The sequence below is a fragment of the Pseudophryne corroboree genome, chromosome 7 (assembly GCF_028390025.1).
Source record: "Pseudophryne corroboree isolate aPseCor3 chromosome 7, aPseCor3.hap2, whole genome shotgun sequence".
In the NCBI taxonomy this organism is placed as follows: domain Eukaryota; kingdom Metazoa; phylum Chordata; class Amphibia; order Anura; family Myobatrachidae; genus Pseudophryne; species Pseudophryne corroboree.
Genome location: NC_086450.1, coordinates 241,903,167 through 241,919,364, shown reverse-complemented (window position 1 = coordinate 241,919,364; position 16,198 = coordinate 241,903,167). Strand labels below are relative to the sequence as shown.

At 46.2% G+C, this 16,198-nt stretch overlaps 1 protein-coding gene across 1 annotated transcript in view; it reads right to left on the bottom strand.

Annotated features, from left to right (window-relative positions):
• The window catches only part of PDIA5 (protein disulfide isomerase family A member 5), a 295,349-nt gene that overhangs the window by 35,012 nt on the left and 244,139 nt on the right, over nt 1-16,198 (bottom strand). The window contains exon 14 of the mRNA XM_063934059.1: nt 16,040-16,170. Within this exon, the coding sequence (XP_063790129.1) occupies nt 16,040-16,170 (131 nt within the window). The remainder of the gene's footprint in view (nt 1-16,039; nt 16,171-16,198) is intronic.

Here is a 16,198-nt window from a genome sequence, read left to right as displayed (position 1 = left end):
CCCTGATGCACTTAGCCCCCTTCAGGGTACAGAATATAGGGATGGCAATATGTGTGAGATACACGGAATAGAGATCACACAACAGCTATAGGCACACACACAGTCACATGTACAATGCAGAAATTATTACAAACAACAACAAAACTGCACTGGACTAGCAATACTGAGTAACTGTACTAACAAGTAAAGCTATGTAGGTATATAGATATAACAATGCACAGTAAAGACTGGATGTATATCACAGGGTACTTATACTAAATATCCCTGTAGCAATGCACTTGTTCTTAACTAACATTGTCTAAATGACATGCAGAATACTTAAGTGTCCTGTAAATGCACAGCGCTGATGATACAGGCGGCTTTACAGAGGAGACATTGCCCAGCAGTCCCAGAATCAGCTCAGCATGTGTGTTATGGCGCTCAAACGCTGACAGAGAGTGAGGGAGACAGAGAGATGCAGCTCCAGGGCAGGAACATTTGCAGTAAATGGCGCATGGGGCTGGGGGAGGGGCTACAGGTTAGAGCCTTATTCCCTTGCTGGACTTCACCACCGGGTACTGCGGGGCCTAGTAAAACGGATTTTTAGGGAATCCGACCTGTGCCCCTTGCCCTGGTGGACTAGTGGGGTCCCTGTACGGCCACAGTGCCCACGCCAGCACGAGCGGCCCGTCTCCTAGAGACGGCGCCGGAACGCAGTTTTCAGCGGGTCCCGCCTGGGGACCCTCTTACCTCCTCCCTATGATGCAGCCACGCGATCCTGGAGAGCAGCGGCAAGTGTGTGTGCCCTGAAGAAAACCGTAGCCCTCCGCTGTAAGTACACGGCAACCAGGGCGCGGGAGAATACAGCGCAGCTGGGGGAGGTGAGGGAGCCTGTGCTGCGACCCTTGAAGTCTTCTATCTTCTGAAAAGCTCTTTTCAGGGCTGCCTAGCGCAGCCCTCCCTGTTAGCTGCCTGCACTGCAGGCACCAACTTACAAACTGAGCTCCACTGCCTGGAGGCGGAGATATAGAGGAGGTATCGATATGCATCCTGGGAACAGTCAAAGCTTTTAGCCTGTTGGTGCCTTGGATCAAGATCCAACTCTACACCCCAATGTTATTCCCTGTGGAATACCAGTATACCCCGCTGCAGAAATAGGATTTTAATTACCTACCGGTAAATCCTTCTCTTGTAGTCCGTAGGGGATACTGGGGATCCATTTAGTACCATGGGGTATAGATGGGTTAACTAGGAGCCATGGGCACTGTATGAAATTGATAGTGTGCGCTGGCTCCTTCCACTACCTCCTACCAGACTTCGTCTTGGAAACTGTGCCCCAAGAGACGGACATACTTTGACAGATAAGGAAAGTGGTGAGATTACGAACCAGCACACATTAAACAAAAGGAAAGCCATGCTAACCCAAACGTGAAACAGGAACAGCAACAGCTGAACCAAACAAGAATACTTAACCAAGTAACAGTGCAGGAAGAACGAAGCACTGGGCGGGCGCCCAGTATCCCCTATAGACGATAAAAGGATTTACCGGTAGGTAATTAAAATCCTATTTTCTCTTACATCCTAGGGGATAATGGGAATCCATTTAGCACCATGGGGAAGTACCAAATCTCCCAAACCGGGTGGGAGAGTGCTGAGGTTCCTGCAGAACTGATTGACCAAATTGAAGGTCTTCAGAGGCCAAAGTATTGAACTTGTAAAACTTAGCAAACGTGTTCGAACCTGATCAAGTAGCTGCTCGACAGAGCTGTAAAGCCGAGACAACCCGGGCAGCTGCCCAAGCAGAGCCCACTGACCTAGTAGAGTGGGCCTGTACAGATTTTGGAACCGCCAAGCCTGCCGTGGAATAAGCATGCTGGATAGTGAGCCTGAGTGCAATTGACATCTTTGAAGCAGGACACCCAACTTTATTGGGATCATAGAAAATGAACAGCGAGTCCAATTTCCTGTGACCTCCTGTGATTTCCTGTGACCTCACAACATCCAAAGACTTTGAAGTAGCAGAGGTGTCCGTAACAACCGGAACCACAATAGGTTGGTTGATGTGAAACGCAGACAACACCTTAGGAAGAAATTGCTGACGAGTTCTGAGTTCAGCTCTGTCCTCATGGAAAATTAAGTAGGGGCTCTTGTGAGACAACGCCGCTAGCTCCGACACACGTTTTGATGAAGCCAAGGCCAACAGTGTGACGGTCTTCCAAGTAAGGTACTTTACGTCAAACTCCTGTAATGGTTCAAACCAGTCCGACTGGAGGAACTGCAGCACCAAATTGAGATCCCAAGGTGCCGTGGGAGGCACAAAGGGAGGTTGGATGTGCAGAACACCCTTCAAGAACGTCTGGACCTAAGGGAGAAAAGCCAATTGTTTCTGAAAGAAAATAGACAAGGCTGAAATTTGGACTTTAATGGAACCTAGACGTAGGCCCACATCCACTCCCGACTGCAGAAAAAGCAGGAAACGTCCCAGATGAAATTCCACCGCAGAATATTGTCTGCTTCCACACCAAGAGACATACTTCTTCCATATACGGTGGTAATGTTTAGACATTACTTCCTGGCTTGGATCATAGTCGGGATGACCTTGTCAGGAATCCCTCTCCTGGCTAGATTCAGGAGTTCAACTTAGCCACAGTAAGTCTTGATAGACGAACAGGCCCTGTTGCAGAAGATCCTCGCAAAGAGGTAGAGGCCACGGATCTTCGATCAGCATCTTGAGAAGACCCGCGTACCAGGCCCTTCAAGGCCAGTCCGGTGCAATGAGGATTGCTTCAACCTTTTCCATTTTTATTCTTAGTAGAATTCTTGGGATCAGAAGAAGTGGTGGAAACACGTACACCAGATGGTAGACCCAAGGAGTTGTCATAGTGTCTACCACCACTACTTGTAGGTCTATCGACCTGGAACAATACCGCTTGAGTTTCTTGTTGAGTCGAGAGGTCATCATGTCGATCTGTGGATATCCCCACCGACGTGTCAACCACTGGAACACCTCCGGGTGAAGGCCCCACTCCCCCGGGTGCAGGTCGTGTCTGCTGAGGAAGTCTGCTGAGAATTCTTGACACCTCTGACATTGCTGCTCTGCTTTTCGTTCCGCCCCGTCGGTTTATGTATGTTACCACCGTCACATTGTCCGACTAGACTTGAATGGCTTGATTCCGAAGTACAGATGAGAAATAAGATTCCTCACACTCCTCTGTCACCTTAACAGGGATATTCAGAACTTCTCTGATAGCTTCTATAAGAGCCTTTATTCCCTGTGACAGAGTACCCTCCCCCACCTCTGATATGGGCCAAAGTGCATTTTTGCGAACAAATGCCAGTGGACTGAGATGCTGGTTTGGGTACTAAGTCTCTTTTTATAAACTCAGTCATAGATTGTCTTAAGTATTGCGTCTCTTTCTCGGTCCGAGATAACTTAGTAGAGATTGTGGAAATCATTCCCCTAATGGAGTCCAGCCATGCTGGTTCTGCCCAACTAGCCTGGGAAGGGACCCTACATGAGTATACACTAGTGAACCCCCTGGGGAAGAGGAACACTGTGCCTTACATGAAACACACTCTTTGCCTGATATACTGTAACAGTGACAGCACACACACACAGGAAAAGGTAAAATGCACAATTAACCTACAAAGAGCCCTTCCAGGGAGACACAGAGCGAGTATGGAACCAGCACACAGCACCCTTAAAGCTAATACCAAGCTTAGCCGGGTCGCAGACTAAGTACCTAGATTAGGGACTTAGGGGGTCATTCTGAGTTGATCGCTCGCTAGCTGTTTTTAGCAGCAGTGCAAACGCTAAGCCGCCGCCCTCTGGGAGTGTATCTTAGCTTAGCAGAAGTGCGAACGAATGCATTGCAGAACGGCTACAAAAAGTTTTTGTGCAGTTTCAGAGTAGCTTCAGACCTACTCAGCGCTTGCGATCACTTCAGACCATTCAGTTCCGGATTTGACGTCACAAACACGCCCTGCGTTCGCCCAGCCACGCCTGCGCTTTTCCAGGCACGCCTGCGTTTTTTCGAACACTCCCTGAAAACGGTCAGTTGACACCCAGAAAAGCTCACTTCATGTCAATCACTCTGCAGCGGCCATTGCGACTGAAAAGCTTCGCTAAACCATGTGTGAAATTACATCGGTCGTTGTGAAAGTATGTCGCGCGTGTGCACTGCGCTGCATACGCAGAAGTGCCGGTCTTTTACTTAATCGCAGCTCAGCGAATATTTTCAGCTAGCAATCAACTCGGAATGACCCCCTTAGTACACTAATAATCGCTCCCCCCCTGCTATGACCCCCTGGCACCGCTGAGGTAATCTGGAATCACTCCAGAGGTGCTGCGCGTCCCTGTCAGTCACCGTCTGTCTCAGCTGCAGAGGGAAAATGGCGCTGGTGAGCTGCTGGATCTGGTCATAGTGAAGCCCCGCCACTTCAATAGCGCACGGTCTTCCCGCTCTTTTTTTAAACTGGCTGTATGTGTCTTGTGGGTAAAATGGAGACAGACTCCTTTTATGGCTATGTTGCCAGTCTGGGTACTGTGTGCACTGTTCAGCGTCTGTGTCCGTACACAGCAGGAGACGCAGTCCGCCCCGTTTAAAAGCCGTGCGTCTCCGTACCCTCATGCCGTCATAATGGCTGGTGACCCAGCTAACCGGGACGCCGGCTTAGTACTCACCACTCTTCTTCTGGCTCTGTTAGGGGTGGCAGCGTGCTGCGGGAATGTACGCTCGCTGTGGTGGGGCTTGCGAATAGTTCCCTCAGGAGCTAGTGTCCTGTCAGCGGGGAACGGGACCATAAACCCTGAGAGAGGCAAAAGTATCCAAGGCATAATGTATGATGAATGTGTTTATGGAAGACCATGTGGCTGCCTTACAAATCTGTTCTGCTGAAGCACCCTGTTGTGCTGCCCATGAAGGACCTACCTTACGTGTAGAGTGAGCAGAGACATTAGCCGGAGTAGGGAGATCTGCATGCGAATAAGCTTCTGATATTACCATTCAGAGCCATCTTTGCCAGCGTCTGTTTACTAGCAGGCCATCCTCTTCTAAGAAATCTGTAGAGGATGAAGAGAGAATCTGTTTTCCTGATGGCACTATTACGATCTATGTAGATTCTTAATGCTCGGACTACGTCCAGCGACGCTTCTCCCGCAGAAAGTCCCGATACCTGAAAAGCTGGTACTACAATCTCTTCATTAAGGTGAAACTTTGAAACCACCTTTGGAAGATAACCAGATCAAGTTCTGAGAACTGCTCTGTCTGGAAAAAAACTTAGGAAAGGAGACTTACACGATAACGCTCCTAAATCTGACACTCTTCTGGCTGACGCCATTGCCAGTAAAAAAAGCACTTTAGCCGTTAACCATTTAAGATCTGCTCTCTTAAGTGGTACAAACGGAGGACCCTGGAGGAATTTAAGATCTAAATTCAAATCCCAGGGAGCTGCAGGAGGAACAAATGGAGGTTGAATATGTACAACTCCCTGAAAGAAAGTACGCACATCATGTAAATCAGCAATCTTTCGATGAAACCATACAGTTAACGCTGATACTTGAACTCTCAAGGAAGCTACTTTCAAACCTTTATCCAATCCTGCTTGAAGGAAATCCAAAATCCTGGATACTTTAAAAGATCTTGAATTCAAACTTTTTTCAGTACACCAATGAACATAGGCTTGCCATATTCTACGATACACATGAGCTGAAGGCTTTCTTGCTCTAAGCATAGTTTGGATTACATGTCTTGAAAATCCTCTAGCTTCTAAGATAGAGGTTTCAACAGCCATGCCGTCAAAGACAGACGATCCAGATGACTGTGCCAACAAGGACCCTGCATTAGCAGATCTGGACGTTGAGGGAGCAGTATCGGTGCTTCCACGGACATTCTCAGTAGATCTGTGTACCAATGCCTTCTTGGCCAAGCTGGAGCTATTAGAATTATTGCTCCCTTTGCTTGCTTTATTTTTCTCACTACTCTGGGTAACAGAGATATTGGAGGGAACAGATATGCCAGATGAAATTTCCATTCTACTGACAGTGCGTCTACAAGGACCGCTCCGGGATCCTTTGTTCTTGATCCGTACCTCGGAACTTTGCTGTTTAGACGAGACGCCATGAGGTCTATCTCTGGTAGACCCCATCTGTTCACTATTGTCTGAAACACTTATGGGTGTAATGCCCATTCGGTTTCCTGAATGGTGTGTCGACTGAGAAAATCCGCTTCCCAGTTCAGTACACCTGGGACAAACACTGCTGACAATGCTGGAAGATGGAGTTCTGCCCATCTTAGAATGGGAGTTACTTCCTCCATCAATCTTTTGCTGTGAGTTCCTCCTTGATGATTAAGGTACGCTACTGCTGTCGCATTGTCTGAGCGAATCTGGACCGGTCTTCCTTGCAGACTGTCCTTTGCCTGAACTAGAGCCATATAAATGGCCCTTATTTCCAACAGAAATATTGGCAGGCGACTTTCCCTTACGGTCCATTTTCCCTGGAACCATAGGCTTCCGAGTACCGCACCCCAGCCTTGCAGACTGCCATCTGTTGTCAGGACTTGCCATTCTTTTATCCAAAAGGGTCTCCCCTTGTTTAAATGGTCTGTCTGTAGCCACCACGCTAGAGACCTTTTTACGTTTACTGGAAACTTTATCATCTGCTTTTTTATCGTCTGATGATTTCAGTTCCATTTGGTCAGAATAAGGTGCTGTAATGGTCTGGAGTGGAATTGCGGATATTCCACTATGTCGAAGGTTGATACCATCAGGCCCAACAGTCGCGTTGCTGCATGGACTGACATTGTCTGGGCGTGCAACGCTTTCTGAGTCATGACCCGCACCTTGATCATCTTTTTCTCTGGTAAGAAAACTCTCTGTAGGTCTGAATCCAATATGGCCCCCAAATGAACCATCCGCTGTGACGGATTCAGAGACGACTTTTCCCAATTTATGAGCCACCCGTGTCTCTGTAAACAAACTATTGTCTGTTGAAGGTGGCTCAAAAGTAACTCCTGCGAATGTGCTAGGATTAACAGGTCGTCGAGGTATGGAAATATTCTTATCCCTTGCTTGCGGAGATAAGATGCCATAACCACCATAATCTTGGTAAACACCCTGGGTGCTGTTGCTAGGCCAAAGGGCAAGGCTTGGAACTGAAAATGTTCCTGAAGGATGGCAAACCTGAGGTAGCACTGATGAGACCGTGCTATAGGCACATGTAGGTAAGCATCCTGTACATCCAGAGATACCATGTGATCTCCCGGTTCCATAGCCAACATTATGGAGCGTAATGTCTCCATGTGGAACCTTGGGATCCAAATGTATATGTTTAACATTTTCAGATTGAGAATTGGTCGAAATGACCCATTTGGTTTCTGGATCGGAAATAGATTGGAGTAAAACCCCTGTCCCCTTTGTGATGGAGGTACTGGGACAATCACACCTGACTGCAGTAATTTTTGGACTGCTTCTTGCAGGGCATTGGCCTTCGACTCTATACGAGACGGGCTGGTGCAAAAAAATCTTTGAGGAGGCTGCCTCCTGAATGGGAACCCATACCCCTGAGAGACCACCTTCTGCACCCAAGCATCTGTTGTCGACTGTTGCCATATGTGTGCAAAATGAAGGAGTCGGCCCCCAACCCTGGAATCCTCCAGGCGGAGGCCCGTCTATTCAGGCTGATGGTTTCTGTTCAGGCTTGGAAGCTGGCTTTCTACTAGCCCATTGCTTCCTACCCCTGGCCGATCTCTTGGACTGGGGCTGCTTAGACTCCTCTTTAGCTTTCGCTTTGCCATCGAAATGGGCGAAACTTTGAACCCTTTGACTTAGGGTTATAAGTAGCCGGAAATCTGACCTTCTTTGATTCAGCCTCTGATTCTAGGATATCAGATAATCGTTTTCCAAACAATATATTACCAATGAAAGGTAATGCTTCCAATTCTTTCTTGGATTCTGCGCGTCCCTGTCAGTCACCGTCTGTCTCAGCTGCAGAGGGAAAATGGCGCTGGTGAGCTGCTGGATCTGGTCATAGTGAAGCCCCGCCACTTCAATAGCGCACGGTCTTCCCGCTCTTTTTTTAAACTGGCTGTATGTGTCTTGTGGGTAAAATGGAGACAGACTCCTTTTATGGCTATGTTGCCAGTCTGGGTACTGTGTGCACTGTTCAGCGTCTGTGTCCGTACAAAGCAGGAGACGCAGTCCGCCCCGTTTAAAAGCCGTGCGTCTCCGTACCCTTATGCCGTCATAATGGCTGGTGACCCAGCTAACCGGGACGCCGGCTTAGTACTCACCATTCTTCTTCTGGCTCTGTTAGGGGTGGCAGCGTGCTGCGGGAATGTACGCTCGCCGTGGTGGGGCTTGCGAATAGTTCCCTCAGGAGCTAGTGTCCTGTCAGCGGGGAACGGGACCATTAACCCTGAGAGAGGCAAAAGTATCCAAGGCATAATGTCTGATGAATGTGTTTATGGAAGACCATGTGGCTGCCTTACAAATCTGTTCTGCTGAAGCACCCTGTTGTGCTGCCCATGAAGGACCTACCTTACGTGTAGAGTGAGCAGAGAGATTAGCCGGAGTAGGGAGATCTGCATGAGAAAAAGCTTCTGATATTACCATTCGGAGCCATCTTTGCCAGCGTCTGTTTACTAGCAGGCCATCCTCTTCTAAGAAATCCGTAGAGGATGAAGAGAGAATCTGTTTTCCTGATGGCACTATTACGATCTATGTAGATTCTTAATGCTCGGACTACGTCCAGCGACGCTTTTCCCGCAGAAAGTCCCGATACCTGAAAAGCTGGTACTACAATCTCTTCATTAAGGTGAAACTTTGAAACCACCTTTGGAAGATAACCAGATCTAGTTCTGAGAACTGCTCTGTCTGGAAAAAAACTTAGGAAAGGAGACTAACACGATAACGCTCCTAAATCTGACACTCTTCTGGCTGACGCCATTGCCAGTAAAAAAAGCACTTTAGCCGTTAACCATTTAAGATCTGCTCTCTTAAGTGGTTCAAACGGAGGACCCAGGGGGAATTTAAGATCTAAATTCAAATCCCAGGGAGCTGCAGGAGGAACAAATGGAGGTTGAATATGTACAACTCCCTGAAAGAAAGTACGCACATCATGTAAATCAGCAATCTTTCGATGAAACCATACAGTTAACGCTGATACTTGAACTCTCAAGGAAGCTACTTTCAAACCTTTATCCAATCCTGCTTGAAGGAAATCCAAAATCCTGGATACTTTAAAAGATCTTGAATTCAAACTTTTTTCAGTACACCAATGAACATAGGCTTGCCATATTCTACGATACACATGAGCTGAAGAAGGCTTTCTTGCTCTAAGCATAGTTTGGATTACATGTCTTGAAAATCCTCTAGCTTCTAAGATAGAGGTTTCAACAGCCATGCCGTCAAAGACAGACGATCCAGATGACTGTGCCAACAAGGACCCTGCATTAGCAGATCTGGACGTTGAGGGAGCAGTATCGGTGCTTCCACGGACATTCTCAGTAGATCTGTGTACCAATGCCTTCTTGGCCAAGCTGGAGCTATTAGAATTATTGCTCCCTTTGCTTGCTTTATTTTTCTCACTACTCTGGGTAACAGAGATATTGGAGGGAACAGATACGCCAGATGAAATTTCCATTCTACTGACAGTGCGTCTACAAGGACCGCTCCGGGATCCTTTGTTCTTGATCCGTACCTCGGAACTTTGTTGTTTAGACGAGACGCCATGAGGTCTATCTCTGGTAGACCCCATCTGTTCACTATTGTCTGAAACACTTCTGGGTGTAATGCCCATTCGGTTTCCTGAATGGTGTGTCGACTGAGAAAATCCGCTTCCCAGTTCAGTACACCTGGGACAAACACTGCTGACAATGCTGGAAGATAGAGTTCTGCCCATCTTAGAATGGGAGTTACTTCCTCCATCAATCTTTTGCTGTGAGTTCCTCCTTGATGATTAAGGTACGCTACTGCTGTCGCATTGTCTGAGCGAATCTGGACCGGTCTTCCTTGCAGACTGTCCTTTGCCTGAACTAGAGCCATATAAATGGCCCTTATTTCCAACAAATTTATTGGCAGGCGACTTTCCCTTACGGTACATTTTCCCTGGAACCATAGGCTTCCGAGTACCGCACCCCAGCCTTGCAGACTGCCATCTGTTGTCAGGACTTGCCATTCTTTTATCCAAAAGGGTCTCCCCTTGTTTAAATGGTCTGTCTGTAGCCACAACGCTAGAGACCTTTTTACGTTTACTGGAAACTTTATCATCTGCTTTTTTATCGTCTGATGATTTCCGTTCCATTTGGTCAGAATAAGGTGCTGTAATGGTCTGGAGTGGAATTGCGCATATTCCACTATGTCGAAGGTTGATACCATCAGGCCCAACAGTCGCGTTGCTGCATGGACTGACATTGTCTGGGCGTGCAACGCTTCCTGAGTCATGACCCGCACCTTGACCATCTTTTTCTCTGGTAAGAAAACTCTCTGTAGGTCTGAATCCAATATGGCCCCCAAATGAACCATCCGCTGTGACGGATTCAGAGACGACTTTTCCCAATTTATGAGCCACCCGTGTCTCTGTAAACAAACTATTGTCTGTTGAAGGTGGCTCAAAAGTAACTCCTGCGAATGTGCTAGGATTAACAGGTCGTCGAGGTATGGAAATATTCTTATCCCTTGCTTGCGGAGATAAGATGCCATAACCACCATAATCTTGGTAAACACCCTGGGTGCTGTTGCTAGGCCAAAGGGCAAGGCTTGGAACTGAAAATGTTCCTGAAGGATGGCAAACCTGAGGTAGCACTGATGAGACCGTGCTATAGGCACATGTAGGTAAGCATCCTGTACATCCAGAGATACCATGTAATCTCCCGGTTCCATAGCCAACATTATGGAGCGTAATGTCTCCATGTGGAACCTTGGGATCCAAATGTATTTGTTTAACATTTTCAGATTGAGAATTGGTCGAAATGACCCATTTGGTTTCTGGATCGGAAATAGATTGGAGTAAAACCCCTGTCCCCTTTGTGATGGAGGTACTGGGACAATCACACCTGACTGCAGTAATTTTTGGACTGCTTCTTGCAGGGCATTGGCCTTCGACTCTATACGAGACGGGCTGGTGCAAAAAAATCTTTGAGGAGGCTGCCTCCTGAATGGGAACCCATACCCCTGAGATACCACCTTCTGCACCCAAGCATCTGTTGTCGACTGTTGCCATATGTGTGCAAAATGAAGGAGTCGGCCCCCTACCCTGGAATCCTCCAGGCGGAGGCCCGTCTATTCAGGCTGATGGTTTCTGTTCAGGCTTGGAAGCTGGCTTTCTACTAGCCCATTGCTTCCTACCCCTGGCCGATCTCTTGGACTGGGGCTGCTTAGACTCCTCTTTAGCTTTCGCTTTGCCATCGAAATGGGCGAAACTTTGAACCCTTTGACTTAGGGTTATAAGTAGCCGGAAATCTGACCTTCTTTGATTCAGCCTCTGATTCTAGGATATCAGATAATCGTTTTCCAAACAATATATTACCAATGAAAGGCAATGCTTCCAATTCTTTCTTGGATTCTGCATCTGCTTTCCAGGTACGTAGCCAAACTGCTCTACAAGCGGCTATTGTCAAGGCTGAAGCTTTAGAAGGAAATGTACCCATATCAATTACTGCTTCTTCCAAGTATTGGGCAGATTGTCTTAAACGGCTTAAATAATACTCTTGCTCCCTATTAGGAGAAGAAAGGCCATTCTCTAGTTCCTCTATCCATTCGCCCATTGCCTTTGCTACCCAGGCCAAAGCCATAGCACGTCTTACCACTGCTCCTACAAGAGAAAATAAATTTTTCAAGAAGCTATCTACCCTTCTGTCTATGACATCATTTAGTGAGGTAGATGACAGTGGTAAAGCAGATTTATGCACAAGTTGCAGTACATGTGCATCTACTTTTGGAGGAACTTCTCTTTTCGAACACTCCACAGCTGGAAATGGATAATAAGAATCCCATCTTTTCTGAATCTTATACTTTTTACTGGGCGTCGCCCAAGACTCATCCATCATTTCCGTCAGTTCATCTGACGCTGGGAATTCAGTTTTAACTGACTATGTTAGTTTAAACACAGGTGCTTTAGACTTTAACACTGTCTTGGCTGGCTCTTCCAAGGAGAGAACAGCCTTTACAGCGTCAATAAGTTCAGCTACATCCTCTGAACTCAAACTCTGCGACTGATCATCACACGGAGTATTTGAATATACTGTATCTGTTGTATCATCTTGTGTAGTCTGCCACATAGACGCACCTGTCTTAGTCCTACCTGTCCCTTGGTTACTTGTAGAGGCTACTGGAACCAAGCCGTAGGAAGGGAGCTGCATGTATGGGTTAATATCAGAGCCGGCCTTAGGCATAGGCAAACTAGGCAATTGCCTAGGGCATCTGGTATGCCTAGGGGCACAAGCAGCTTCTGCTGATTAAAATGATATGCGGCATGCCTATATTCTGTGTGTAGCATTTTGTATGCAGATACAGCCACAGTCGCACACAGTATATAGGCATGCTGCATATAATTTTAATCAGCAGAAGCTGCTTGTGTATCCTAGCCACATAGCAATGCAAATTAGATGCATTTTCATAAAAAATAGGCACCCACCGTTAGCAGAGCTGCCAGTTGACTCACGCCAGGAACTATATGTGTCATTATTTGTATAAGGGCATTAATAAAGGGTAACATATGTGTAAGGGGCACTGTGTGTGTCATTATGTGTTTAAGGGCACTAATAATGTGCAGCATATGTGTAAGGGACATTATGTGTGTCATGTGTATAAGGGCATTAATGTGTGGCATATGTGTAAGGGAAATTATGTGTATAAGGGCATTAATAAGGGTTGGCATAATGTGTAAGGCGCATTATGTTTATAAGGACATTAAGAATGTGTGTCATATGTGTAAGGGGCATTACTGTGTGGTATTATGTGTATAAATGCATTACCAATGTGTGGCATTATGTGTATAAGGTGCTCTACTGTGTGGCGTAACGTATAGAAAGGGCACTACTGTGTGGTATAATGTGAATAAAGAGCTATATGGTGTGGTGTAATGTGAATAAGAGCAATATGGTGTGGTGTAATGAGAATAAAGAGCAATATGGTGTGGTGTAATGTGAATAAGGAGCAATTCAGCATGATGTTATGTGAATGAGGGGCACTTCTGTGTGAAGTAACGTATATAAGGTAAATTGGTACTACTGTGTGATGTAATGTGAATAAGGGACACTATCGTATGATAAATTGTAAATAAAGTTGCACTACTGTGAGGCATAATTTGAATTGGGGGTACTATTGTGTGGCCATGCCCCTTGCCAGCAAAAACACATACCTTTTTGGGCTGTGCGCCGAATGTGCACACTGTTCTTATTTAAATTACAGGGGGTAGGAAAAAAGAAAAAAAAGACTGCTATGAGTGGGGGGTGATGGTGCTGGGAAAGGGGTGCAGGGTCAGAGGCGAAACTAGTGGTGGTGCTAGAGGGCACCAGCCAAAATCTTGCCTAGGGCATCATTTTGGTTAGGGCCGGCTCTGAATAGTGTAACCTAACCCTTGGGGTGGTGCTACCGTAGTTATCCTGTCCGCTATTGAAGACAAGGTCTTTGTGAACATATTCCATGGTGGCTCTGTTGGTTGTTGAACCAAATCCTGTTTTTTACTTTGTTGAAAAGCAAAACATTTCGCACACAACCCTTCATAAGTGACCAACTGGTCCATACCAATTAACCCTGTCTTACAAGATAAGCATGTTAGGGATGTAGGAGTGCCTGATAAATTCTCCTTGTCACTTTTGCCGCTCACAGACATGGTAATAATCTGTTAATGACTACACAATTTGTGACTGAAAATCACCTATATATGGATATATAGAAGCGAGATCAATCTTACCACAACCGTGCACCTGATTTGAAGGTCAGAACAGGACTGACGACATAGAAAAGTCAGCACACATACTAGCAGTCAGTCACATGTTAAGGCATTAAACACTGTCATATGAGAATACAATCCCCATAACGACTTACAAGTAAGTAGGAAAATTGTACTTTTGTTTTAACAGTTTTTTTTCAAACATAACATGCAGAAACAGTAATATACAGATCTCATATGCAATATGTACTAAAATTAACAATTCATACTAACAAGTAGAGAGAACTTTTAGTACTGTACACCCTTCCTCCGTAGAGCGGTATACAGGGAGACTCACCACACTTCCATATCCAAACAAATACGCTCGCAAGACACTGAGTGGATTCAGATGCTACTAGTGTACACTGCCGTTCGGATAACTGATGCACGACACAGACGCTCACTGATGGACACGGACGCTCAGTGATTTACACGTGTATGCAGACGCTAAGGCCTGCGACTCGGTCTAGGCGGGATCTCTAGTATACACAACCGCAGCGTCTAAGCTGCGACCGAGTACCCTCGTGGTAGCGTCTGAGACGGAAGTGGGGTCATTCAGTTCATGGACGGGAGACGCGCAGAAACTGGTCATGAACTTGGAGGAGGGACTGCCAGGAGAGCGTCTGATTCCCCCCGTTGACTTAAACTTTAAGGATCGCGGCCTCAACCTAGTGCCTGGCGCCTATGATCCCTAGAGCGTAACGCTGTCGCACTCAAGGTGTTCGGCGCATCAACACACTGTTTGTAGTCTCCACCAATACAGTGTAGCTGTGTCCGGACCCCCCTAGTAAGAGGAAATCCATAGACTTACCTTCCCCCCATGCTCCGGCCACAGCCTGGTTACGTCTGCTGGAACTGCTAGAACATCCGACACAGACGCCCGTCGAGACAGCACTGTACCGCGAAGGTAAGCGTTGTTGCGACCCGGTAGGGAGTTGTTGGAGCGACTCTTTCCCATATGCGATTAAGACGCTGTTAGGAAAAGTCGCTCAAAAAACATAGTAAGACTATAAAAATAACATAATAAAAGCTTCAAGTTGCTTTATTCACCGCAGCCTTGTGACCATGGGCCGGCTCCTGCCGCACCAAACAAAAAACTGATTTGACTGAGTCAGTGGGCGGGATTATATGGTGAAGCCCCGATGCATCCTGGGAGGCCAGAAAAGCTTGTGACCGTGTTGGTGCCATTTCCGTTGTCGCTCCGGCATATCCCAATGTTATCCTGTGGATAATCCTGTGGACCCAGCCAGAGAAATGGTAAATGGAAGCAGGTAGATTTGGTGCTTCACCAGAAAGTGTCACATCCAATCTACCATGTGCAGCTAAAATCTTCTGCAGTACAGTGACAATTACAGTGGCCTTCTGAGAAAAACTCTCAGCATGCCTTTCACATCACTTCAGTTTACTGCAACTTCACTGGACAAGTGGATTGTAAGTAAAGAAAAGCTGCGATCTGACATTTTCTCTGAAGCTCCGAGCTGTAGCCCCTATATCACAGGAGTTCCTAGATGCTGCCAGACCAATTACTGTATAACAGTAACCCAAAGCTCTTCTTCTTAACTGCAAGCAACCAGCAAATCATTGCAAACTGCAAGGTCAAGAGAACACCGTAAACCAAAATGAGTAAAGTAACAAGATTGCTAGTAGGAGTAACTACTTGCAATATAGCCAGTGCTTTACGGAAACATTTATGGCTACACATAAATGGTTATTTTACAAGAATGTAATGTTCATGATATTTGAAAGTAACATTATTATGTAATATGATATTTTGGTGCAACAAACAATAGAGACTGCCTATTCCTATCTACAAAATGGGTACTCATAGACCGGGATAAGAATGCTTTATCTGTGATGTCTTAAAGAATCATTAGAGCTAGAGATTCTGTATATGACAAGGTTTAATCATGGGAGGAAATGCCTAGTCAGCAAGTTGAGACATTCCAAAATGAAAAAGGTTGAAAACAGAGAGCAGTAGCTTGCTTGTAGGAAGGGAACAAGTTACGTACATGTCACACATTTTATCACCTATGCATGTCATAAAATCTCTTTTCATTTTGGTAAAATTTAAATTTTTGTTTTCTTTACATTTATCAGAAACTGAACAGAAAAAGTATAGGAACTTACAAGGGGCGTAGAACATGACCAGTGCATGTTTCTTCTTTTTTAGGGTTTCCCTGAAATCATCACCCAGGAGGTGGAGAACGCTGGATGGTTTCTCTTCCCACGCTGGTTCTGGGGGTGGTGGGGCCTCAGGACTGTAAGAGGATGATTATATGTGTAAAT